At 57.5% G+C, this 26,679-nt stretch overlaps 2 protein-coding genes and 1 long non-coding RNA gene across 7 annotated transcripts in view; 1 reads left to right on the top strand and 2 right to left on the bottom strand.

Annotated features, from left to right (window-relative positions):
• Window positions 1-3,697: 3,697 nt before the first annotated feature.
• CDCA4 (cell division cycle associated 4) lies at window positions 3,698-10,666 on the bottom strand. The gene is made up of 2 exons (XM_045559407.1): window positions 10,634-10,666; window positions 3,698-4,523 (listed from the first exon to the last, which is right to left on the bottom strand). The coding sequence occupies exon 2, from the start codon at window positions 4,515-4,517 to the stop codon at window positions 3,789-3,791; it is 729 nt and encodes a 242-aa protein (XP_045415363.1). The 5' UTR covers window positions 4,518-4,523; window positions 10,634-10,666; the 3' UTR covers window positions 3,698-3,788.
• Window positions 10,667-11,209: 543 nt separating this feature from the next.
• Window positions 11,210-13,364, top strand: LOC123643715. The gene is made up of 2 exons (XR_006736896.1): window positions 11,210-12,742; window positions 12,998-13,364. It is a non-coding gene; the product is annotated as an uncharacterized LOC123643715 (long non-coding RNA).
• Window positions 13,365-19,040: 5,676 nt separating this feature from the next.
• The window catches only part of GPR132 (G protein-coupled receptor 132), a 26,522-nt gene continuing 18,883 nt past the window's right edge, over window positions 19,041-26,679 (bottom strand). For 4 of the 5 annotated variants that reach the window (XM_045559344.1, XM_045559352.1, XM_045559360.1 and 1 more), the window contains 2 exons: window positions 25,303-25,408; window positions 19,041-20,259 (listed from right to left, as the gene is read on the bottom strand). In XM_045559344.1, the coding sequence (XP_045415300.1) occupies window positions 19,169-20,259; window positions 25,303-25,408 (1,197 nt within the window). In that variant the 3' untranslated portion in view covers window positions 19,041-19,168. Of the gene's footprint in view, window positions 20,260-25,302; window positions 25,409-26,233; window positions 26,273-26,679 lie in introns of those variants that run through there. The other variant, XM_045559380.1, reaches the window with a different exon arrangement.

Here is a 26,679-nt window from a genome sequence, read left to right as displayed (position 1 = left end):
AGCCCCCCAGGGGCATGGGACCTCCCCCCAAGTGGAAAGCAGCTTCCCTCAGCAGGTGGCAGGGCAGGGGACTGAGTGGGTGGGAACAGCCCCCAAAGGCGGAGGAGGAGGCACAGGGCGAGGGGTGGCAGTGGAGGGTAGAGGCCCGAGATCTGGGAATGCAGCCGGCAGTGCCCAAAGCTGGTGGCTTGGCTGTCAAGCACAGACGCCACCCTCCAAACATCTGAAGTCACAACTAAAGCTGCAGCAAAGCCAGATCCAGCTCCAGGGAGGGAAGAGCCACTCAGTTTCCACTCTGGTGCCGACAGAGGGAGGTGTGTGCCCCTCTCTGGAAACAAATGCTGTTTGCTTCAGCCTCTACAAAACGTCTAGCCTACAATAAGACATCACAAGACACACGAGAAAGCAGGAAGACGTGGCCGCAGGGAGCAGCACAGACCCAGAATGGCCCTGGCGTAAGGACAGTCAAGGGCTGTGAAGGAGCTGCAGCAGAGGTGAGGCCATGGACTCGCTCAGCAGAAACACAGAAACTTTTAGAGAGAAAATGAAAATGCTAGAAATGGAAGATACAGTATCATAAATGAACAATTTTTTTTTTTTTGGAGAAGGGGTCTTGCTCTGTTGCCCTGGCTGGAGGGCAGTGGTGTGATCACAGCTCACTGCAGCCTCAAACTCCTGGGCTCAAACAATCCTCCTGCCTCAGCCTCCCGAGTAGCTGGGACTACAGGCATGTGCCACCACGCCGAGCTGCAAATGATTCTTTAAATGGCCCTAACAGCAGACTGGACGCTGCAGAGGAACAATCAGTGAATCTGAAGATTGGTTAATAGAAAAGATCCAAACAGAACATGGAAAGGAAAAAAGTAGGGAGAACAAGTAACTGTGTGTCTTTGAAGGTCTGTGGACCAATGTCGGATGACCTAACCCTGCTGTGATGGGCGTCCCGGAAGCAGAAACAGAATAATGAAGAGACACAGGATGTCCCAAAAGTCGCCACACATAGGGGAAATGGGACATTGTAGCTAAATGTAGTCTAATTTGTAGTCTCCACACAAAGGAAAAATTCTGTAAAATTTTGTAATGAATATTTTATAAATAAAGGTACATTTATCTACAATGTCCCATTTTCCCTATGTATGGCAACTTTTGGGACATCCTGTATTTGAGGATTTAATGGCCAAGAACGTTCCAGCACTGATGAAAGATGCCAATCTACAGATCCAAGAATCTCTCTGACTCCACGCTGGTGAAACGTGGAGAAAACTACACCTAAACTCATCCTCCAGGTCTTAAAAGCAGCCCGAGTGGAAACAGCAGATTCATACAGGAAAGCGATGATAGAGCCACAGGTCACGTCCCACCAGAAACGATGGTGTCATCCCTGAAGCGAGGCTGCTACATCTTCATGTTGTCCCACTTCCTAAAACATACGCACTTTACTTTTTAACTTTTAAAATCCTAACTCACTATGAAGCTGTGCAGTAAACACGCTGCACACACACAAGGGGCATCCTCCACAGGTCTCTAAGCGTCACCGTCTGTTACTTAGGTGTGAGCTCAATAAACACACTTGTATGACAAACTATCAGCCAAGGCGAACTAAATGCCGCTCCCCTCGGGGCAGAGGGGAAGAGTCAGGGCTTGGCCGGAGGCAGGTCCCAGGTAACAGAGCAGAAATTTTAGGTGACTGAAACTTACATATCTGCTTCTGAATAAACATTTTTAAAACAAAGTTATTAAACACTTGGAAAATTTGTTTCCAAAAACCTACATGAAAATACCACATACATACCGATTAAACTGAAATTTTTGGAAGAATGACCGCTCACCTGCTGTGCACTACAGCAGAAAGAAGCAGTCTTCTGATGCCCAGGTGTGACGATGAAGCAAGCTAGGAGCCAGGGAGTAAGGCGCTGCCCAAGCTGCCTCCTGGCCTTCAACAAAGCCCCGTGTCTAAGCGCAGGCTCCTCGCCCCACAGCAGTAAGGTGGGAGCAGCCACCTCCCCAGTGGGGTCCCGAAGCAGAGCAGGTCTGCTGCCCGAGCGGGCATCCTGACCCAGCACGCTCGTGCAAGCCTCACTCTCCAATAGCTTGTACTTTCGAAGGCTGCCAAAATCGACATGACAGCTACCTCTGAAACTGAACAAATGCTACTTTCAAAAGACAGAAATGTTTATATAAAGAAACAAAACACTGCTTTAGGTTTATTGCTATAAAACACACACCCTTTAAACTAGTTTCCATGAACATTAGCACTCTGAACACAAGGCGCTGTCAGTGCGTGTGGAGACCCACAGCCTCCCTGCAGAGCCCCCGGCCTTAGGCTGTGAGACAGGCAGTGCAGGGGCTGAACAGGCAGGGGAGTGTGGCAGGGCCCGTGGTCAGAAGGAAAGCGACCCGTCGCCCGCTTACTGCGCTCTTCCCACCCCACACGCCAGGCAGTGAGGCTACGTGGGAACGAGAGGGCACTGCTGTGGCACAGTAGACAACACATTTCCATTCTGTTTGTCCGATAATTTTTAATAAAGTGAGGCTTACATCACCAATATTAAAGGATGGTCATATGCACAGAAGAAAACAAACCTTTTTGGCTAACAGTCCATAAATTAGAAAAACCACGGGAAACAGCAAACCACGCGGCTGGGGGTGGGGAAGCAGCCTGACCCAGAGCAGGGACGAGGGTCTGACAGGTGCAAGCCCACCCCCCACTTCCTGTGGCAGCACTGTCAATGACCCTTAAAACCAAGGGCCACAAATTACACGGACTCAGATTTCTTTCATTCCAAACTTAAACTTTTGTCCCAGCACCAACTGAACAGAGCAGACAAACCTCTCCAGCCCAACAGCACGTGGACTCACACACTTTCCAACACCTGTGTGCCCGGCACACGCAGCCTCTGTGCACACCCGCCGCGCCAGCACAGCCCTCACCCCGTGCTGGGGAACCTGATGGGGCCCCGTGAACACCCCCCGCCAGGGGCACCACCTGAGGGCGGAGTCTCGGAAGAGCAACGTGCCCATGATTTCCAAACAAATCACTGACCTTCACTTTCAATGATGTTTACATATAAATAGGCATAAATAAAACCCTCCATAATTTACGCTAAAGTCTAGACAGACATGGCTCATACGGTAGATCTTCTAATGACAAAAAAAGTGTAGTGGTTGTACCTGGTTCTCGATTTCAATCGAGCCCTAATTGTAGCACAACATAATGGAGAGGGTCACATAAATCTAAAGTAAAAACATGATACATTTACACTGTTGACTCAGAGTGTAGTGAAGCGCATTGCAAAAAGAAATCCTTTAAACCTTAAAACTATGAAATACACCAACTGCAACTGTTTTGCTATAAAAGTTTCTAAGGTAGCAGCAGAGAATGTTTATAGAAAAAATATACTTTTAAGAAAATAGCTGAAAAAATCTAAAGAGGTAAAGTATAAAAAGTTTAAAAAATATCTCTTAAGGCAAAATACTGCCCAAACATATAAAACTTAACTTTTAGAAATTCACCTATCTAAATTTAAACGAGGTTGATGCAGCTTGCGGCTCGCTGTCCTCTGAGGTGGCCGCAGCTGGAACACAAAAGGGACAAGGGGCCCAGGCTGTGGAAACATCAAGGCTGGCCAGGGCAGGAAGCCCACGAGGCCCCGTTTGGCTGTGACGGCCGGGGGCAGCAGGCCCCGCGGACCCACTGGCTGCGGAGAACACTCTTCTCGGGAAAAGTGCTCGCGTGTCCAGGCGGTGGACAGACCAGCGAGCACCCGGGGGCGGCTGTGGCCTCGGCCTCAGGTCTCCACCAGGATCTCCATCACGTGGTCCAGCTCGCCCAGGTCCGACTTGCAGCTGGAGCTGGGGGCAGGGGTGGCCACCGGGGGCAAGCCCTGGAGCCCGTCACAGGGGCCCGGCTCGGCCCTGCTCACCACCCCCGTGAGCACTGTGTCCAGATCGTAGTAGGAGCTGTCCATGTCTGAGAACAGCTCTTCCGCGGAGCCAGGGTTCCTGGTCTCCAGCGTTTCAAAGATCTGGTCTAGTGACTTCTGAAAGTTTCCTCTGTTTTCTCGAGGGCTGTCCATCTCCCAGACGCTGTTCTGGGGGTCCCTTGGCGTCTGAGCTGAGGTGACGGTGGAAAGTTCAGAAACAGGGCCCAGCACGTGGTCATCTCCCACGCCAGGAGCAGGGTGCACCCCGTCCTGCTCCCGCATCGAGCGGCACAGGATCTCCGTGGAGACCAGGCGGTCGAGGGGAGCCCGCCCTGTACTCTGGGGCGCTGCCACACGCCAGGTCCCGTCCTGGGTCATCTCCTCCTGAATCTGCCGGACCGTGTTGGCTATGAGGACTGAGCGGCAGAGGTTGGGCTCGACCAGCATGTGGCAGAGCTGGAGCTTCACCAGGGACATGTCCAGGAGCGACTGCCGCTGCAGGCTGTAGGAGGGCACAGCCCTAAAGCCGGCCAGGGCTCCCCCCATGTCTTCCTCGTGGTCAGCACACTTCCTCTTCAATCCTCGCGCAAACATGGTGTCCTGCTGAGACCAAGAAGATGCCGTTTAGCACAGGCAGACTCTGGCAGACAATGCCCCACGGTTCAGTCTCTGACTGCGAGGAGGGAGCAGGGAAGACCTGGGGCTAGGGGACAGCTCTCCCTCAGAACAGCACCCGCCTGCATCCATGTCTACAACCCAGACCAATTTTCTCCATCAAAAAAGATAAAGGGACTAAAATTAGGAGAATATATTTTTCAAGAGTGAAGCTGAAAGTCTGTTTCACAGATCTAATCACGGCACCTCTAAGAACAGAGACTCCAGGGAGGCGAGACACAGTGCACCTGCAGCCCGCAGAGGGCTCGGGGCAGGGGCATATGTACACCTGCCCTTCCGCTGACTCCGTGGGATCCCGACTGGGGACGACGGCATGTTTGCATTTCAGAAGGGTGAGTTCCTTCCCCGCTCAATGTCCCACTCAAGTGTCACACGGACTGCAGACAGCCCCCGGAGAGCCGCACCACCAGAACGTGCCAAGCGGGCCTGCCTGCTGGGCCATCCTCCCCAGTGCAGGCAGCTGTGCTCTGCACCACATTCCAGAAAGGAGGGACGCAGCATCCCCTGCACAGCCCACATGGCCCTGAGCAGCCCCTCGGTCCCATGCTGCTGCAGCCCACCCACCCAGCCTGCCTTAGACCTCATGTCGATTCCTTGGACACCCCAGGTTCACTCCTCCCAGGGTGCAGGGCCTCTGCCAGGCTGCTCTCTGCCGACACTCCTCAGACCCGATCCCTTCGTCCTCAAGCTCCCTTAGGCACAAGCTGGTACCACCATGGCCTCAGGGGCCACCTCCCCTTCTCCTCCCAAGTCGTTTCTCTCTTCAAAGCAACCAAAACACTTTAGGGCGTGTGTGTGGCAGTGTACAGCCGACAGAGACATTTCTCAGCGTGTGACTCGGAGCACTGGTGCTGCGTGTTGAAAATGCACACTCAGACGCCGGCAGCCCTGACGTGGCACCTCTGAGGCTCAGGCTCGGCATGAAGGTTCCTGCCAGGCGCATAGCACACAGGTGGGTCGGACTACCAGCCCTGGCTCCGCCCAGAAGGAAAAACACGTGGAAACGGATCTTCTGAACTGACCCTAAGTGGGAGATCTTTGGGGAATTACAAAGCGGAGCAGAGAGGAGGGAGGCTGTTGATGGTGCCACCTCCGGGGGAACTGCGGGGGGCACTTGCTGGCAGGCTCTGGCACAGGGCCAGCCTGCCCCCGAGAGCGGCCCTTCCCGAAGCAGCAAGTTAAGCCCTGATGCACTATCAAGTTTCTCTCTTCTCACCTTTGTAATGTAGCTAAACATTTTTATTTTATTAATAATTCGAGCCATGCATAAACAGGATTATAATCTTTTAAATATGCAAACTTTAGAATTTTTTTTTTTTAAATCAACCTGATGGTTCCCTGTGGCCAGGGCACGGCCAGGTGCTGCTGGGGAGCAGGGGTGAGGGCGTGCGCTGCCCAGCCGGGCTCTGGGAGGATGGGGAGTCTCCCAGCGCTAGAGAACTGGCTGCCAACTGCCCCTTCCGGAGAGCTCCCCAGAGCTCGCCCTGCTGGTCCTGCCCTTGCACAGACAGGAGGAGGCCCCCTCCTCTCAGTTTCCTTTCACTGTCACAGATCTCGTCCGTGCATCTGACGCTCTTAAATGTTACAGTGTTAAGTGCCCTCCTGAGCAATCATCCCAGAGGCATGAAAACCAATGTTCATGCAAAAATGTGCACAAGAATGTCCACATCAGCCCCAAACTGGAGACAGTCCCTTTCACCTGGGGTGTGGCCACACAAACACTGATCCACCCACACCACGAAGTCCTATTCGGCAGCAGAAAGGAATGAACTATGGATAATAGGACCGTTTGGACAGACCCGAAGGGCATCACGCCGTGGGAAGAAGCCAGCCTCCGAAGGTTTTGTACTAGCTGCATGGTCCTGCTTATGTATCACTCTGTGGTGACACGGAGCTGAGGGCATGTGGTCAGAAAGGGACACACCGGGGAGACTTCCGGGGTGAGGGATCCTTCCACTCCTGGACTGTGGGGTGTTCCCACGAAGTGCTCCGACTGCACAGAACCGCACATGCACAGCCCCCGTCAGGCCACCCGGACCCTGGGCGGGGCCGTGTACCCTGCGGGAGCAGAGGAAGGGCACCCGGATGTCCTGAACACTTCTCTGCAACTTTCTGCAGATCTGTGATTATTTCAAAGTAAAGAATTGAAAGAAAAACTAAGTGACCATGGCTTATTTTCCCCACAGGACTAATATCCCCAGAACAGCACTCGGGTGTCACTCTCAGCCCCTCAGGCCAGAAGCCATCTGTCACACCTGCATAAGGGCCCCTCAGCTATCTTTAGGTGAAAGAAAGAGCTTCCACCAAAACACATGCAGAATATTTCGACATATTCTTACTTCTAGTGAGTATTCAAGCTGTTTATCTTGGCTCCAAATTTAAATTTTACAGAGACTTTGTTTTTAACCAGATCACTTTTTTAAGTCACTGGCTTAAAATGGCTAAGTATACTGAGAATTAATGTACAACCACATCAAACTATAAAAACACACCCTGCGTTGGGGAAAAAAATTTAAGTCCCAAGGATTCCGCTGTGGCAAGCCCTCTACCTCTCTGGTTTTCCACATCTCTTTGCAACCATGTCTAAAATTCTGACCCTGCATGTCGGCAGGGTTAGTTTAGTACACCCAAACTCAATCCACTCAGACAACATGGACTCAGCCCCAGTTTACAGCCAGAGCAGCCCTGGTGGCCTCCTCACGGCCTCTTTGACTCCAGAAGGAAGACCAGCGGCAAGAGCCCTGGCAATACGGGTGGGTGCACCGGATCGAGTACAGCCAACTGGGGGGGGGACCACAAAAGGGCGAGAGTAAGAATGGGGCTGGCGGGAGAGAGCCACAGCTCACTCCTGGAAGCAGCTCAAGAAGTTACACTGAGCACCTAACACCCTACAGCCCTCACTTCCCTTTCCTCAAAGGGTCCTTGGAAATCCCAGACTCACGAGTCCACAAGTAGATAAACCCCTGGAGACTTCGACCCCTTTCTGAAGGCCAGACACGGGTTTTTTTTAGAAGCCTCGCGTAGGGGACCTTAGACAGATGAATTAAGTGCTTGGTGCCTGGCGGTGTCAGCAGCCCGAGGGCAGCAGTAGGAACTGCACATTTGCTGGTAACTCCCCCCACTTTACCAATTCTCAGAGCCCCACAGTCAAATTCACCTTCCTCCGTCTCCACTGCACCCCACCTCTCCCTGGGACGTGGGACTCTGGTGCACAGAGCGACGGTTCCCATCGTGTCCTGAATCCACTCTTCGGCAGGGACCAGACGCCCTACTCTACCGTTAGCCTTGTTTCATCACCCTCAGATGTAAACATTCTTTCAAGATTTAAAATAAACACGTTGAGGGGGCAGACTATGGCGTATTCGACAATGGAATACCACTCAGCAACAAACAGCCCTGATGCTTTGTGCAACAACATGGATGAATCTCAAAACATTATGCAAAAAAAAAGAAGACAAAAAATACGTCCTGTAGGACTGTACGTACCTGAATCTCTACAACATGCAAAGGTAATCTAAGTCGTAAGTGCACAGAAGGGCCGCCACCTCGGGGTGGGAGGTGTGACAAGGGGCAAGAAAGAACTCTCCAGCTCAGTGGAAGGATACACCATCTACACAGGTGCCTGTGTCACGAGTCCATGCATTCGTCACAAGTCACTGAACCATACAATTAATGTCTGCTTGCTGCGCTGTATTAAATTATACCTTGATTATAAAGAAAAATAAAATGCTGACAGATTTATTACTACAAAAAGGAGTAAAGTTCACGGGCAGTTGTTACATTGTACAACCCTGAAGTACTGTCACCAGAACCTATGTTGGAGAGCAAAGGGACAGGGATAGGCCCAGAAGGTGGCCTGTGAGGGCCACCTCACTCAGGTATTTGTGTTCAGGACAAAGCCAGCAGGGTGTGGTCTGACTGCCCCTAAGAGCGCCCAAAGCAGAGGTGAGGAACAGACCTCCTGGGCTGGGCACACCTGCGCCCACCTGTGCAACTTGCCTGAGGCCGCTGGATCCTTTCTGATACAGGGCAACCAAAAAAAGCCCCTACCCCTCCGAGGCTGCAGAGCCTGGCACCCGCTAAGCTGTGAGGGAGGTCTTTCCACGAATCTAGCTAAAGGCCTAAAAGCCCACCAGCTCCTCCGGGTTTCAATGGCACAGCGAGGCAGTCAGTCCACCGACAGCACTGCCCTGTGGCCTCTCGACCAAACACTGGCCAAAGAGAGAAATATGAAGAGGCCCAGGCAGACTGAGGACCTCTGACACGTCCCACATGGGGGCAGACGGAGTGGCCGGCCTGGCTGGCACAGGGTGAGGGAGCAGGAGCAGAGGCCAGCAGGGCAGAGTGCTGAGACGCTCACCGGGAGCCGCAGCGCACGGACCCTGTCCCTCACGGCCCATCACTTACTGCAGCCCACCTCAGGGCCCCAGCAGTCCCACGAGGCCCCAGGAAATGCAGCTTCCCAGGCTCTGATCAGTAGGGCTGGGATGGCCGGGGACAGACTCAGCCAGACCTGCAGCCACTGCCACACACTCCTGAGTCTTAGGTTTTTAAGGCAAATCTACATTAACAATGTGAATTTCTATTGCGCAATCATACTGGCTTTGAAATACCTCATCAAAGTCAAGCGGGGAAAAGAGCCCAGTATGGCCCAAGTCCCGAGGCCTGCTGCTGCAGAGTGACAGGCATGTGGGAGTTTGCCATTCCACTAGTCTGCAGATTTTCCATAAACAATTACTAAAAAATTAATTTTTGGGTATTTTTTGTTACTTGGAATGATACACAAACTTTCTTTTCCCCAGTAACATGTTCCAGCACCAGGCTGACGGAATTTCCTAGTCCTCTTTCCAAGATTAAACCTGCCACTCTTCCTAGAAAAGGGTCATAACTGATTATTTTTTTTTTTAGAGACAGAGTCTCGCTCTGTCACCCAGGCTAGAGTGCTGTGGCATCAGTCTCGCTCACAGCAACCTCAAACTCCTGGGTTCAGTGATCCTCCTGCCTCAGCCTCCAGAGTAGCCAGGACTACAGGTGTGCAACCACACCCCGACAGTTTTTCTAGTTTTTGTAGAGATGGGGTCTCACTATATTGCTCAGGCTGGTCTTGAACTCCTGGCCTCAAGGGATCCTCCTGGGACTACAGGCGTGAGCCACCGGGCGAGGCCCTGCAGCTCATTTTGAAAGAATGGTGAATTCAGTCCTGCTGTCTGTGCACCCAACACAAACACAAAGACAACCAGAAGAGGAGACACAGCAGGGAAAACTCTATCTGTGCATCTCCCAACTGTCAAAAAAGACATTTCTTCACGGTGAGCCTATCCGAGGACAAGAAGCTTTTGAGAACGTGGAGGGACGCTTGCCTCTGACTTCTGCCGGTGTCTCCGGGACCCGTCCTAGTCCCACCCAACTACACTGGAAGACGGCCACGAGCAGCCCGGCGAGGACGCCCGCTTGCCCGCCCGGGGTCTGGGGAGCCTCCTCCTCCCACACCCGGCCGCCCTCCCCGAGGCCAGTCCCCGCGGCAGCGGGCGGCAGGGGAGTGGCGGAGCCTGAGGCCGGCGTCCTTCGCCCCCCGAGGCAGGGAGCAGGGGGCGACCGCAGCGGAGACCTCGCCGCAAGATGGACTCGCAACTACGACCACGGGACAAAGGGAAGGAAGCGGGACGAACACTCACCCGGCAGGCAGCCCGCCAGAGACCGCCTGCCCTCGGGGCTCCGGGGCAGGCATCGCAGCCCGCCGCGGCCCCGGGCACCCGGCGGACTCCCAGCTCCGCGGCGAACGCCCGCCACGCACCGCCCGCCGCGCTGGGACGCGGGACGCGGGGAGGCGCCGGGCAGGGGCTCGGTCGGGTCCGCAGGGCCCGGCTCCCCGGCGCCAGCTCCGCCGCGGCCGCGCCGCCCGACTGGGTGGCACCGACGAGCGCCGGAGTGGGGGGCCCGGCGCCCCAGGCCCCGCCGAGGCCGAGCCGGGCTCCCAAAGGCGCGCGCCGCCCGGAGCCAGCCCGAGGCCGCCCTCGCGCCGCCGGGACGCTCACCTGCACCGCGAGGCCGCCCGCCCGGCTGGGTCCGCCGCCGCCGCCGCCGCCGCCGCGTCCCGCCGCCGCCGAGGGAGGGGCGCCGCCGCCGGGGCGGGGCGGGGCGGGGCGGGCGCGCGACCGCCACTCAGCGCCCTCGCGGGGCCGCCACGGGGCCCGCTGATTGGCCGGGCGCGGGGCGGGCCCTCGGGTTCAAACGCGCGCGGGGCGGGGCTTCGGCGGCGCGTCTTCCCGCGCGGCGGCCGCGGCCGTTGGGGCCCGCGCGCTCTCGGCCGCCCCGCCCCGCCCCGCGCGCCGGCCCCGCCCCGCCGGCTCCCAGGAGTCCGCGCGCCGGGCCGAGTGCGCCTGCGCCGGGGACGGGCCTGGGGCTGGGTGCACCCGTGCGGCAGGGCGTGCGGGCGCGGCGGGCGCGGCGGGAATGAGAGGAAGCGGGGCGGCCCGCAGGGGCCGGGGCCGGCTTCCCGCCGGGCGGGCGCGCCGGGGAGGGCTGGGCGGCCCGGGCTCTGAGGTCCCTCCGGGCCTGTCTGCAAAGCGGCAGCCCCGGGGCCGCCCAGGTTTGCGGTAAGAAATGAGCCGTGAAGGCGGCGCCCGCCTGCCGTGAGGACGGTCGCGCTGTGACTCGGGCGGAGCTGGTTGGAGGGCGGCACCCAGGAGCTCGGGTTCCAGTTGCCCCAACACACGCTGCCGTGAGCGCTGACAGTGGGTTTCTCGGGAAGGAGAAGGAGCAGTTCCTAGGTTGTTTACCAACAATTTGCATCAAAATAACATAAGCTATTGATTGGCTCTGCTTTGTTCTTTGGAACAGAAATTCTAGGAATTTGGAGATAATGGGAGAGGTGGCCGGTCAGGAACACAGTCCTTTAAACAGTCGCCCCGCCGGGGCCTGGCCGCAGGAGCGGGTGTGGCTGTGAGCGAGTCCCCGGTTCCCGTTTCTGGGCCGGATGGGTTTTGCATATTCACAGCTGAGACTGCTCTGCGCTATTTTTCTTCTCAGAAAGCAGAGAGATTTCTTGAAAATAATTTCTTAGCGGAAGATGTCTTAAATAGGATGCAAAGTCCTGAAACCACTGGTTGAAGTAACGCTTTTTGAGTGCCCACAGCATGCCCAGCAGGTCAGGGCTGCAGCTGAAATTTTCCTGTGTAATGGAAAAAGGGAGGGGTGAGGAAATAGATGCTTATGCACTGACCTTGGTGGTAAATGCTGTCAGAAAAAGCTGGAAGTGGGATGGGGACACTGTTCATATAGGCCTCTGGGTGAAAGGGTGGGGAACATCTTAAGATACCAAAAGGGGCTGGGTGCAGTGGTGGCGCATGCCTGTAGTCCCAGCTACTCGGGAGGCTGAGGCAGGAGGATCGCTTGAGCCCAGGAGTTTGAGGATGCCGTGAGCTATAATGATATTGTTTACAAAGCACCAAGAACATCAGTCTAACAATTAACATGCAAGACCTCTACACAGAACTACAAATCATGGCTAAGAGAAAGTAGTGACATTTAAATAAATGGGGGAACATACCAGGTTCATGGACCGCAGACTCACTATTATAAAGACATCAGAGATCTCCAAATGCATCTACAGATTCAATGCAATCCCAATCAAAATCCCAAACAGTTTTTAAGGAAATTGACAAGCTGATTCTAAAATTTACATGGAAAAACAAAGGGCCACGAGGAGCCTGGAGAAGCCTGAAGACCGAGACAGTTGGAAGCTGGACCCTGGCTTGGAGAACCGTGTGGCAGGCTCTGCCGGAGCTGGGCACACGTGGCCTGTGACTCAGCATTCTCTTAGGATGTGCCCAACGGAAAGGCACATGTGTGTTCACACACACACGTGTAGGAGAGAAGTTATAGCAGTTATTCATCACAGCCTGTGAAAGCTGATTCAAAACAGAGTCACTCGTGTCAAACCCTGGCAAGTCAGAGCCGGGAGGGCCATGGTGGGGTCCTCACACCATTTGTCTGATAACAGGTACTGCTACATGGAAGGTTTCCAGACTGCAGCTCGCTGTGTGTCATGCAAGGACAGTGGGTGCTTATGGAGAAACACCTGCCTGGCACCCCGCTGCACAGCCCAGTCCAAAACTGCAGGGCCCCGTGGTCATCTGAGGAGTGTGAGTCCTCCCAGCACCACGGACACTGCCAGTGAGACCCCACCAACTCTTGGGAGGGGAAGCCAGCAACGGTACTCGTGTACCCTCCCCTTTCCGCAGTCAAACCCTGACCCTTCTCTTGGTCCTCGGACACACAGGAGGCCACCCCAGTCTGTGTGCATGTTCTGGACTGCAGTCCTACTTCTTATATGTTCTTCCCAAATAAAACCTTTTTTTAACTCAGAGATTCATCTCTCTATTTTTTTATGTTTACAGCTTCAGACAAAAACCACCCGAATGCCCAGCAGCAGGAGAGTGGACACCAGCCGGTATTTGACAGCGGCACGCTCTCAGCCACACGGACGGACACACCACGGTGGATCCCCCAACACAGCGTTTAGGGAGAGCAGCCGGACTGACAGTCACGACTGATTCCACAGATGTGCAACGCAGATTGGGTCGAGGGACACTGTGCCAGGGGATGACCCCAAGACAGCACGGGGTGTTCTGGGGCCTGGTGACCGTCGCTGTCTGGACCTGAATGGTGGTGTTGAATCATTGGTGTGTTCCCTTTTGGAGTATTCTATGTTTTTACTTCAATAAGTTCATTAAAGCAGTGGTCCCCGACCTTTTTGGCACCAAGGATCGGGTTCATGGAAGACAGTTTTTCCATGGATGGGGGTAGGGGGTGGCGGAGCTCGGGCAGTGATGCCGTGGGTAGCGGCTGTAAGTACAGGCGAAGCTTTCACTCACCTCCTGCTGTGCGGTTTCACGGAAGGCAATTTTTCCACGGCGTGGGGGGCTGGGGTGACAGGAGACGGGGTGGGGAGAGGAGGAGATCAGGCGGTGATGTGAGCGAGGGGCAGTGGCTGCGGCCGGGTTCCTAACAGGCCACCACCAACACCAGTCCATGGCTGGGGTTTGGGGACGGCAGCATTGAAGTGTCTAAGGCTGGATGCCCAAGAGGCTGGCCCCAGGGGCTCAGACCCTGCTCGGTGTCTGTCTTTTGGTTCCTTTGAAATTACTCCCGTGTGTGTGTGTGTGTGTGTGTGTGTGTGTGTGTGTGTGTGTGTTGCTTAGTCAAAGAACAACATTTTTTCTTTAATAAAGAAAATTTGCATCCGGGTTTTTGGCCTCACATGGGAGCCGCTCGCTTGGGAGCAGCCTCAGCGTGCGAGCACCCAGCCCCGGTTCCAGGCGGAAGACCGCACTTCAGCCCACCCACGCCAATCCCCAGTCCAAGGATCCCAGCCTCCTGAGTAGCCGGGGCTACCGGCCGGAGCCACTGTGCCAGGCTCAGATCTTGGTTCTAAAAACCGTTCTCCACTGGAAGGCAGCAGGGCTCCTTGGAGAAGTGGCTGAGCCTGGGACTGCAGCAGCAGGGTAAATCCAACGTCTTGTACCAGGAAGCAGGGAAGCTCTCAAAGGATAAGGAGACATGTCAAAAGGCCACTTAAAGTTACAGGTAATAGTCCCATACTGACCTAAACACAGACATAAGAATGTACATATGCCGGGCTCACACCTGCAGTCCCGGCTACTCAAGAGGCTGAGGCAGGAGGATCACTTGAGCCCAGGAGTTCGAGGCTGCAGTGAGCTGCGGTGACAACACTGCACACCAGCCTGTGAGACAGAGCAAGACCCTGTCTCTAAAAAAAAAAAACAAAAGGAGGGGGGTAGTGTTGCAAAGCCAGGCCTCCCTCGGTTTCCCCCCATGCACGTGTTTGCTTCCCCTCTGATCTTGTCTATGAAGCAGCTTGGAAGCCCTCGCCAGAAGCCAGGGACAGGCTGGAACTTCTCAGCTGCAGAACCGTGAGCTAAATAAACCTCTTTTCTTCATAAGTCACCCAGTCTCAGGGGCTCTTTCCTAGCCACACGCAGCGGACGAGACACACGCCTACGTGACAGACGGGGGAAGCCCCACCTCACAGAGCGGATCTCACATTCTCCCCCAAGAAACTGTGTGATGATTACTTATTAGAATGAGTGCAAAATGCTTGCTAATTAGCTCCACAGTGGGGAATCTTGGCAGACAGCATCTTACCCAAGTGACAAGAGTTATTGTCACCGGTAGTGGCCAGATTGGCACCATGGGCCTCCCATGGGATAATACGAGAAGAAACCAGCCTCACTTCTGAGGGATCCCTGCTGGACACGCAGAAGCCACAGGAGCAGAGTAAGCTGCCTTCCGCGAAGGCACATTCCGCGGAGGCCCCTGAAGGGTGTCCGCGAGCCGGGACATCGGCAGGGCTCTGCAGATTAGGCGGGGACCGTGCATCGCTGCTAGTCTCCTGATTTTTAGGGTTGACTGTGATTACTTGGCAGAGAGCCCGTTCACTTTGAAAATACTCTCTGAGATGTGACAGGTCACGGGCATCGAGTCTGCAACTTATTCCCGAGAGGTGCAGGGAAAAATAGTTACGTGGAGGGTGAGAGTGAGAGAGAGAAGGGCGATGCGCTAATGTGACAGCTGGGAGTCTGTGCCAAGGGGACACCCAGGCTCTCTCTGCACTGTGTTTGCCACTTTTCTGTAAATTAAACATTATTTCAGAATAAAAACTTGGATAAAAGCGTATACACTGGGCCGGGCGCCGCCGTGGCTCATGCCTGTAATCCCAGCACTCTGGGAGGCCGAGGCGTGAGAATCGCTCGAGGTCAGGAGTTCAAGACCAGCCTGAGCAAGAGCGAGACCCCGTCTCTACTAAAAAGAGAAATTATATGGACAACTAAAAATATATATAGAAAAAAATTAGCCGGGCATGGTGGCGCATGCCTGTGGTCCCAGCTACTCGGGAGACTGAGGCAGGAGGATCACTTGAGCCCAGGAGTTTGAGGTTGCTGTGAGCTAGGCTGACACCACGGCCCTCTATAGCTCAGGCAGCAGAGTGAGACTCTGTCTCAAAAAAAAAAAACAACCGCGTATACACCAAGCGATACCATGTGTTCTCCGGGGGTGCCTATACAGGCAGGAAGACGTCTGGGCAGAGTGTGGGAGGCTGTGCCAGGTGTCCGGCTGGCCGGGAAGGCCCCAGCGCGCAAGGTGGTCGGAGGCAGCGGCCCCGGGCGGCTGTCTCGGCTGCTGCCCCCTGGCGGCTGCCGGCCGGTGACTTGCGGGAAAGCTAAACCCGCGGGGTCCCATTCAAGACCCACCACCTGGCGCCCTCTGGGGCCGCTACTGGGAACAGACAGACCGTTTCGCCAGTGAACTTCCTAGACAGTGGATCCTCTCTGGGGAGCCAGTGACAAAGCTACAACCAACACCGAACCTTACTTTTGAGCACCTACTCGGTGCCAGGCCAGCTTGAGCACGGAACAGCCGGTACCTGCAGCATGCCCTGTGGCAGTCTCCGTCGGCACCCCCGAACCACAGGTGAAGAAACGGAAGTGTGGGGGCAAAGCAGCCTGCCCAACGTGGGCTGTCGGGGATTTTTACCCGGCCTCAGAGAAACAGCCGGCAGCCCAGGACGACCCCGCCATGGCACTGAGCCGCCGTGAGGCACCAGCATGCTCTGCTTCCCGCCTTCCTCACCCTACAGTCGCGGGGTCCGCGGCACCACCACGTCCTCATGCTGTCCCACGTGGCCAGGGCTCCTGGTACACGTCTCCCGCATGGTCGGAGGGCTACGGGGCTGGGGACACGCCCCCCTAGACCAGCTCCAGGCGGTAGGAACCCAGAGCTCCAGCAGCGCTGCCTGAGCCTGCTTCCCAGGCCCTCGGAGCCAGGCGGGCGCGGGTGGTCCCAGCAGGGGAGAGAGGTCCCACATCCTGGGGCCGGGGCCCTTCAGAGCCTGCTCCCGCCCTGGGTGCTGGTCACGGTGGGCAGCCGGGCGCATCTGGGTTGCTGGGCCCTCAGGTCTGATACCTCTGAACTATTTGGGCCCCTGTGAGTGCTGGTGATGCCGGGGAGCCTGCGTGGGTCCCACCGAGGCACCTGCTGAATGTGGGGATGTGGCCACGTGGCCTTCTGACCCTTTCGTCCTTACTCGGGCAGCGAGGGGCCACGCAGGCCAAGTCCTGCCTGGGAGCTGAGGACGCAGCAGTGGACAGTGCCAGGCGTCCCCTGCCCCAGCGCCCGCCCGAGGGGGTCGGTGCGGGGCTGGAGGAAGGAGGTGGCCCGGGCTCCCTCCCTCACGCGCTCACTCACTTCCCAGGGGCCGTGGGCAGCCGGCGCGGGAGCCCCCCACGCTCACCTGAGAGGTTTCCATGAGCAGCAGGAGTCAGACGACAAGGTGAAGCCTTGTGGTCAGTGACTGACGGTGGCATCCTGCTGTGGCCGTCTCTAGAGGGGAGACGTGGCCTGTGGCTGGGGGGCTGGGCACTGACGCGGCTGGGGGCGGCCCACGTGGGCCCTAGCTCCCCGGCCGGCCCTTGCCCACCCCCTCGCAGCTGCCCTGTCCTGCGGGAGCCAGCCTGGTGCCCTCAGCCCACTGCCCCTCGGGTCTCAGCCTCCAGGACAGGGCTGGCCTCTCTCCCTGGGGGACGGTCACCCAGCGTGTGGGGGAGCCTGGCCCACTCCCGTCTGGGCCTCACCCTTGGGAAGGTACCTGCAGCTGCCCCCCCACTCAGGTGAGCACCGTCCCCTCCAGCCACGGACCATGGACCTGTCTCTAAGCCCAGAAGCCCAGGCCGCTGGTCTCTGCATGGAACTTCTGTGCCCAGCCGCCGGTGACTGCCTGGGTCCCCTCTGGGTCCCGCCAAGTATCCGTTTCCTGTGGCCCCCACACCGTCACACCTGGGCTCCCTGTGAGACCCCCAAGGGAGGTGTCACCTCCTGCCTGTGAGTTTCTTGCCACTGTGAGACCTCCGGGACCCTGCAGCCCTCACCTGGGCCAGGTGCCCCTGCGGCTCCAAGCCCCGAGCCCTGCTCTCCCCACGCTCGGGGCCAGACGGTGGCCCCCGGGGGCAGCGCACGGCAGAATCCAACACCAGAAGGAAAAGGCCGTGCAGCTGCTGCTTCGTGGCAGCAAAAGATGAAAAATCGGCTTCTGGCCTCCAGACCTGCAGGGACTAGTTTTGCTGACTTAAGCCACCAAATGCGAGGTAGGTACAGCAGCTGCAGGGGATTCCTATCCCGTTGAACGTGGCGGAAGCCCTCTCGCCCAAGCCCTGAACTTTCCAGACTGTTCCAGGACGCTGGCCCCCGCGTATCAAGCCCCTGGTCATGGCTGTCCCTGCAGGAGCCTGTGGGGTGCACCCTCCCCTCCAGGGCGCGGCCCCTCGAGAGAGCCCCAGCGGGAGAAGGTCAACCTGTGAAGGTAAAATCGCATCATTTCTTTTAAAAAGGAAGTTGGCGTTAACATGTATTCTTGTGCTTCTTTTTCTAAATGCATTTTCCCGATAACTTTCACAGTGAAGAACAGCAGCCCACGGCCTCCGCACAGAAACAAGGCCGCGACTTGCGCCTCGCCCCGCGCCGCGTGAGAACCCGCCCGTGCTGCGGGGGGCCGTGGGTCTGGGGGGCTGCGTGCCCAGCGTGTGGGAAGCGCGGGCAGAGGGATGTGGGAGGGAGGAGGGTCAGCTCCGGCAGTGACCCAGCGAGGTAGGTGTCATTGGCCCCATTTTACAGATGGGAAACCGAGGCAGAGATATGACCTGGCTTAGGCAAGGCTCACCAGGCGCGAGGCTGGGATCCGCCTCCGGGCCACGAGGTTTCCAGGCTGCTGGCTTTCTTTCAGGGGCACACAGACCTGCGCCTGTCCTCCAGCCTTGGTGAGGGGCTGGGGCCGGGCAGGGCCAGAGTCACCTGCTTGTTCCCGAGGGGCCTTGTGGACCCCTCGGCCACCTCTCCCTGACGAGGAAGCCGGGAGTCCTGGGCATCCCCTTGCCCTGCGGCAGCCGCACCACACCCCGCCCAGGGTGTCCACTGGCATTCCCTGCCGTCGGGTGCTCCCAGCATGCACATGCGGGGCTCCCCATGAGGGACCCGTGCGCGGCCCCCTGGGAGCCAGAGCAGGGACCCCCGGCGGCATGTGTGCGCTCAGCACCAAGCCGACCCTAGATGAGGGCTCCCGGGGCCGGGCTCCCCGCTGTCCCACAGCGCCAGGCCCTGCGATGGCGCTGGGCGACCCTCGGCGTGGTTCACATCCGAGGCCCGGGAAGTGCAGGGGACGCTGCAGAAAAGCACAGAAAATGAAGTCATCACCGTGGACACTGACTGGGCAGCTGCCCAGGGCCCTGCCAAGGCCCCGCTGTGCGCTGACGGCCGAGGGACAGCCAGATGGGCCGCCACTGAGGAGTCCTCCCTCCTGCGGCTCGCAGTCTGTGGCCCCCTTGGCACGCTGCCACCATCCACGTGGGAAAGCCTGGGGCCGGGACACCCACGGGGCGGAGGCTCACGGAGGGAGTGGCTGCAGGAGCGAGACCTGGTAGTGTGTCTTCAGAGACGCACATGGGGCTCCATGGCCGGCGGCCCCCTCTCGCCCCAGCCACCGTCCTCCCCTGCGGTGCTCAGCAGGACTCCTCGCCCAGCCTCCGCGGCGGGCATAGGGAGCCTGGCGGGTGGACAGGCCCCGAGAAGGCGTAGTGGTTTATGAGTGCCGTGGGCGACCCCGTGTCCCCCGAGTCCTTGGAGCACGTGAGCTTGGTGACGTCCGTCTTCAGGGACCACTTTTTCCACCCCTTGTGGATTCTGGACACTTCTTGCCGCGAATGGTCCGTGGCCAGCACGTAGATGATGGGGTCGGCCACGCTGTTCACCGTGGACAGGCACAGAAACACCATGGAGACCGTGTAGACTCTGGCTTCGAAGGCGCACACGGCACTGGGGTCCCCTCTGTAGTAGGAGAAGGCGGCGGCCTTGACCAGCAGCACCAGGTGGTAGGGCGCGAAGCACAGCAGGAAGATGAGCACGACCGCGACGGCTGAGCGCTTCACCCGGGCCTTCTGGGCCGCGGTCAGGCCCCGGCTCTGCCGGATGCTCCTGAGGATCCGGTGGTTGGTGAAGGTGATGATGGACAGAGGGGCGGCGAAGCCCACCGCGAAGCGCGCGTAGTGGAACCCGGCCACCCTGCTGTCCATGTGCAGCGTCTCGAAGCAGGTCTGCTTGTGCTCCATGTCGAACACCGGGTAGTGGACGAGCCCGACCAGGACAAAGATGAGCGCGGAAATGGCGACCGCGGTCTTCTGGCGGCGGCGGCCTCTGCTCTCCAGAGCGTACACCACCGCCACGAAGCGGTCGCAGGAGATGCAGCACAGGAAGAGGATGCTGACGTAGACGTTGCAGAAGAAGACGTAGGCGGTCACCTTGCAGGCCCACGGGCCCAGCGTCCAGCAGTGCTGGTTCTGCACGTAGACGACCCAGAGCGGCAGGGTGCCCACGTAGAGCAGCTCGCACAGCGCCAGGCAGAACAGGTAGACGGCCAGCACGTTGCCCTGCAGCGCCTGCAGCAGCGTCAGCCACGCGGTCAGGCAGTTGGCCGGCAGGCCCAGGGCGCACACCGTGCTGTACACCACCACCAGCACCACTCTGCTCTCCTCGAAGGACACATTGCAGTTCTCGGGAGCCCACGGGGCACAGGTGGTCGCTAGGGTGGCGTTTCCTGTGGGACAGAGACAAGAGTGAGGACGGGAGTCCCTGGGAGCCGCCTGGGAGGGCTTTACAGTGCCCAGAAAGGACAGGAAGCTTCCAGGCACCTCCAGACAAGACACGACAGGTGTCTAGAAAATTCCCAAATGGATTTTTAAAGAGATCCTTAGATCAGGGATCTCCGACTCGACGGCGCCGTGGGCAGAGCGCACGGGCCGAGCAGCACCGAGGCTCTGCAGCTCGTTGAAGTCAGTTTGCAGAGACGGCGCTTGTGTGTCTGAAAAGAACGTTTGTGCTCTAATTGCTGAGCAAGCTCTTCTAGGCACGTTCTCAACAGCACCTGCCACCGGCTGCTTGTGCTGCTGCTTCCAGGGCCTCGCCCGGCCCCAGCGCCCAGCGTGGGCACCGTCTCCTCTATAGCGTCTAATCTCTACCCCCGGACCCCCGCCTGCTTGAACTGTCAGTCTCCGAGAAAAGCAAGGGTGGCCCAGTCCACTTCTGCAGGTCTCTCGGGGTCTGCTCTGCATGTTTGAAACCATTAACTGGTGCAGAGGAGTCAAAAATGGTTCTGCTTTCTTGGCGAATGGACCCTTGTTTAGTTGTGGTCCGCGTCATCATCGGGGAAGGCTGGATTACGAGCCCATCCTGGCATTTGTGAATGTGCTGGGTTCCCCGGCCAAGGGAACCAAGGCTGCAGATTGAGTTAAAATGGCTAATTAGCTGAGTGTAAAATAAAGAGATTCCGGATTGTCTGGTGCACCCAGTGTAATCACGAAGATCCTCACACGTGCGGGGGAGGAAGGAGACCGGAGCGCCGCGGTGTGAGGACAGTCCGCCAGCCCTCGTGGCCCTGCAGACGGAGGAGCCGCCAGCCGCGGCGTGTGGGCGTCCCCAGGCTGCAGAGGGCAGGAAGCGATTCCTCCCTGGAGCCCCGGAGGAAGCGGCCTGCGGACAGCCCTGGCAGACTTCTGATCCCCAGGAATGTAAGATCGTGAATTTGGGCCTTTCGAGCCTCTAAATTTGTGGTAATTTGTTACAGTAGTAACAGGAAACCAATGCAATTTCTAGCAATCCTCCTGCCTCAGCCTCCCGAGTAGCTGGGACTACAGGCATGCGCCACCATGCCCGGCTAATTTTTTCTATATATATTTTTACCTGTCCAGATCATTTCTTTCTATTTTTAGTAGAGACCGGGTCTCGCTCTTGCTCAGGCTGGTCTCGAACTCCTGACCGTGAGCAATCCTCCTGCCTTGGCCTCCCAGAGTGCTAGGATTACAGGTGTGAGCCACCGCACCTGGCCGTAATGCTTTTGATGTAAAGGTTTTGTTTTGTCTGCAATTTTTTTTTTTCTGAGACAGAGTCTGACTCTGTCACCCAGGCTAGAGTGCCGTGGTGTCAGCCTAGCTCACAGCAGCCTCCAACTCCTGGGCTGAAGCGATCCTCCCTCCTCGGCCTTCCACAGTGCTAAGATTACAGGCGGGAGCTGCTGCATCTGGCCTTTTTACCTACTCTTTAATGACTATTATTAAGAGCTTTCTTTTGATTACTATTCGTTTCAACCTTTTACTTCCAACCTATCTGTGTCTTTCTGTTTTAGCTGTGACAGTTCTACAAAGCTCGAAGTGGGCCGGGCACGGCGGCTCACGTGTGGTCTGCTCGGGATTCTGTAACACGCCCTGTAGACCCCGCGGCTTGCAGACAGCAGACAGCTATTCTCAGTCTGGAGGTGGGAGGCCAAGACCTGGGCGTGGCAGGCCCCATGTCCAGTTCCTAGACAGCGCCTTCTCGCTGTGTCCCTGCACAGTGGGAGGGGACAGGGGTCTCTCTGGGAACTCTTTATAAGAGCACTCATTCCACGCATGACTAATTGCCTCCCCACTGGCCCCACCTCCAAAACCATCACCTTTGGGGTGAAGATTCCAACATATGAATTTGGGGGGTGGGGCACAAACATTCAGTCCACTAACATCCTTTAGAAATTCCACTAACAGGAGCTTTTTGGGGCAAACTCTCCCAGCTTTTGTCTAAAATGCCTTTATTTTACCCCAATTCTAGAAGACAGTTTCCCCAGGGATGCACTTTAGCCTCAGCGTGTTGAGGATCCTCTCCTTGTCTTCTGGCTTCTACAGCTGCCGGGAAGTGGCCACCAATGGGTCCAGCCGCCAGGCCGTGGGCCCTTCCAACGTGAGGGCTTGTGTGCTTCATCCCCTCTGGACAGCTCCCCGCTGCCCCTCAGGGAGCCCCGGGCCGTGTGACACACACTGACCCTCCGTGACCTGCACTTGCCACCCACCTCCCTCTCCCACCGACACCTTTCTGCTCTTTGAGGCCACCTGGGTACTATCTTCATACTCAGCTTTAGTTCGGTAACTCTCATTTCATCTGTGCCTAATCTGTATTTTTAAAAACTCATTTGATGAGTTTTTAACTCAATGATTATGTCCTGCATTTCTAGAAATTGCATCTGGCTCCTGCTCAAGCCTGGACTGACTCTTGTTCTCCACTCACGTTTTCAATTCCTCTCCGGAATTCCTCAAACGCATGGGACACGCTCCGTTCATGCTGAGTGTGCTTGGCCACGGTGGCGTCTTCCGGGAGGACTCCGGTCCCACGGAGCTGGCTCCCTGGCCGGGCACACGGCAGGGGCGGCCTTGCGTTTGCCGGGCAGAAGGTGCTGTCCTCAGAGAGGGTGTGGGTCCCCTCCCCAGGACCCCAGCCCGCGCCTGGCCGGCGGTGGGGGGTCCTCGGATTCACTCAGGCCGGGCTTCTGTCTGCCCTCCTGCCCTCTGGGGCTGTGTATGCAGGTGCCCCTCAAACCGTTCCCCAGCGTGAGACTCCCAGGCCTGCCTGCTACCCTTGGCCGGTTGGAAAATAAGCAGCAGCAAGTCCACACACGAACAGACCCTGCCACGCCTCAGGCCTGTGCCCACTCTCACTGTGGCTCAGCACGGCCACCCACCCAATCCTGCCCCACGCTGCCGGGGACCTGCTCCAGACAGGGCTCTGCAAGGTCAGAAACTCATCGTCTCTGGCCAGGGCCCTTGAGGCTAAGCTCCAGCAGCCACTAGCGGTCTCAGGGACGCGGCTTCCCCGAGCTGGGTGACTCCAGCGGCTATGCCGGTGGCTCTGTGCTGGAGCCGGAGCCAGAGCTGCCTCACTCTGGGCCAGGAGCCATGGGGAGGTGGCCCCAGCACCCAGGCGGCAGCGGCGCCTGCCAGGAGCTCTTCCCCAGGCCCCAGCCAGGCTGGGGTCCTGCAGCACCGTCCAGCCCCGGCCCCAGGAGCCATCCACGGGCTCTTGTCAGCTCCTGGACCTCCCTCCCGGACCTCCCTCCCGGACCCAGGGCTTGCTGGCCTGTCGTTCTCTCCACACGATGTCCAGCCCACAAGGGAAGCGGGGCACGTCTCAAATGCTGATGTGGCTTTGGGAGTCCTGACGCCCCTGGGGCCACTCACTTATTTTTTCTTTTTCTTTCTTTCTTTCTTTTTTTCTCGACACAGAGTCTTGCTCTATCGCCCAGGCTGGAGTGCCGTGGCGTCAGCCTGGCTCACAGCAACCCCACACTCCTGGGATTTTCCCATTTCTTAAATTGTGGCAAAGCACACATAACCAAAAATTTACCATCCTAACCATTTTCCAGTGCACGGTTCCGTGGCGTTACTCTCGTCTCCCAAACTGACACTGTCCTCACCAGACACTAACTCTCCACCCCCCGGCCCCGCACCCACCAACCCACCTCTGTCTCCATGGACTCAACCACGCTGGGGGCGTCCTGTGGGTCACTCAGCGTTTGTCCTCTTGTCTGGCTTGTTTCCCGCCACATAACGTCACCACGGTCCACCCACATCAGAACATGTGTCAGGATTTCCTTCCTTTTAAGGCTGAGTGATGTTCCACTGTGGCACTCCATTGTAAAGTGCCTTCCAAAGGGGGCACGTGTCACATCCTGCTTGTCCTCTTGTCAGCCAGTGGACACGCGGTGGCACCCACGTTGGTCGTACCCAGAAGTGGGGGTGCCGCGTCACACGGCGATTCTGCTCTCAACTTTTGAGGAACCTCCACACTGCTCCCCGGCGGCCGCACCGCCTCATGTTGCCCCGCAGCACATTCAAGCTCCTCCCCCTCCTCGCCAGCACTTGGTTCTGGTTTTCTGAGCGTGGCCATCCCAGTGGGTGCAAGGTGGCCGTGCCACGCACTTTGCTGGGTCCCCTCCCCCACCTTCCTCCCCACTCCGGGCAGAGGAAGAGTCTGGGGCTCACAGTGTGAGAGAGCTGCCCGCCCCCCACCCCCGGCCGGTCAGACCCAGTTGTCAGTTCTGTGCCCAAGAGACTGGGCTGTGGCTGGTGGGTGGGGGACAGTTCCCGGGGCGGAGACCTGACACCCCGTCCGCACGCGCTGTTCCCTCCCACACGGCTCTGCTCCCGGTCACATGAGCACCCCAGCCTCACAGTGCGAGTCTGTGCGGCCTGTCCCCACTCCTGGGGCTCAGGTGCTGTTTCTGGCAACAGTCCCCGTCTTCCAGAGTCTCAGTGATGGTCACCGGCCCCGGGGGGCTGGTGGAATCCCAAACCCGGGGGCCCCACCCAGTCCTCACTGGCAGAGGCGCTGGTCCCTTCCATGCCTCTCAGGTGACCTCCCAGCCTGCACTCTGTGCCAGCTGGTGACGAGGCTGCCCCACGCAGGTGACCTCCTGGGCAGAGCCTTCTGGGCGAGAGGAGCAGGGGAGGGAGGGCACGGGCACCACGGAGGGACTCACGGTCAGCTCCACGCCAGGCCAGGTGGACCCCACATTTGCATGGGAAATGGACACCCGAGAGACCCCAGCTATCCCCTCGTCCCGTTCCTGGCTTTTTCCGGAACTGTTAAAGAACCAGGAGCGCACCCCAGTTTCTTGAGAGAGTGCTCCAGGCAGGCCGCCTCTAAGTGAGTTTTTATTTTGATCATCTCTTGTTGTGTGTTAAATTTTGCATTACGAGACAAAGTTGTAAGACAAAGCCCGGCACAGAATCATCTTAGCAGCCTCCCCGTCCGTGTTCGAAGCCAAGGAGGCTCTCACCTTGCATGTCGTGGGTTCCGGCCTCGGGCGTCTCCAGAACAACCTTTCTGAGCGCGCAGCACGCGTGGGCTCCTAGCGGGAGGTTGACGCTGAGGTTTAAAATGACCTGGGGAAAGAGCAGGTTGAAATTGCTTTAGGGAAATCAGATTAAATCACAAATTAATTCATCTGACACACTGGTTAGTGAGCATTTGGTGTGTGCCAGGTTGGTCTGCAGGAGTTCTTTCGATATCAAGGATCTGCCGTTGCAGCCCGCAGGGTTAATACCAGACTCAGAGTCCAAGAGCATCAAGACATCACAGTGCATCACCCACACGTGCAGTCGTCACTGTCAGTGACACCCTAACAAAGCTGGGGGTAGGGGAGGAGGCAGAAAGCCATGAGCTTTCACAGAAGAAATAAAAATAGCTCTCAAAGATCCGAAAATGCCCCACTCCACTCACAGTCCAGAAATGCAAACACACCCGAAAGTCCCTTTTTTCCTGAACTGTCAGGCTGGCGAAAGTAAAGAACTTTGACTCTTACGTCGTCAAAAGTGTCACGACGTGGGAACGCCCACGCTGTGCTGACCGACATATAAATTGGCACAGATTTTCTGGAGCACAATTTTGCAACATATTTCCAAAAATGTTAAATGTCTTGACTTTCGGCCCAGTAAAACCCCTGCTGGGCGTTTTTCCTGGGGAGGAAAGTGCCCCAGGTGTGAGAAGCACGCGGCCCAGAAGCCGAATCGGTGCCTTGAGCCCGTGAGAGGGACACGGCCTGGCAGGGCACTGGCAGGGGGGCAGGCGTCCAGGGCCTGTCTCTGCCTCCTTCGCGCCCGGATGTGCCCCGAGAACAGGTCCCATCCTGACCAGCCACAGGCAGAGCAGCGAACGCTCGAAGGGGACGCCACACCCAGAGCCCTGGACAGCCTGAGGGTCTCTCTCACCCTGCTCTGCGAGGCTGGGCCTACCCGGGCCCAGCTGACCCCAGCCAGCCCACTGGGCTGCCGTCTGTCAGGGAGGCCCTCAGGGAAGCCAGCAGGAGCGGTCGGCCCCTGGGAGCAGGTGCCGGAACTCTCCGGAAGCCACTACCAAGGAAGACAGAACTGTGGATGTCCACACCGCAAGCCCCAGCCCCGCCAGGCGGTGCGACCAGCTGCTTGGCACCCAGCCCGCCTTCGTCAAGCACGTTTCTAAAAACTGAAAGTATCAGGAAGGCAAGTTGTTTACCTGAAGTTACAGGAAGTTCATTGACTTACGAAGAATTTTAAAGCAATACCTTGAAAATACATTAAAAAGTGAGAAGTTCAGCTGGGCACGGTGGCTCACACCTGTAATCCTGGCACTCTGGGAGGCTCAGGCAAGAGGATGGCTTGAGGTCAGGAGTTCGAGA

The sequence above is a fragment of the Lemur catta genome, chromosome 1 (genome assembly GCF_020740605.2).
Source record: "Lemur catta isolate mLemCat1 chromosome 1, mLemCat1.pri, whole genome shotgun sequence".
Classification (NCBI taxonomy): domain Eukaryota; kingdom Metazoa; phylum Chordata; class Mammalia; order Primates; family Lemuridae; genus Lemur; species Lemur catta.
Note: the sequence above shows the minus strand (reverse complement) of the source record. Positions and strands in the feature narration are given on the sequence as shown.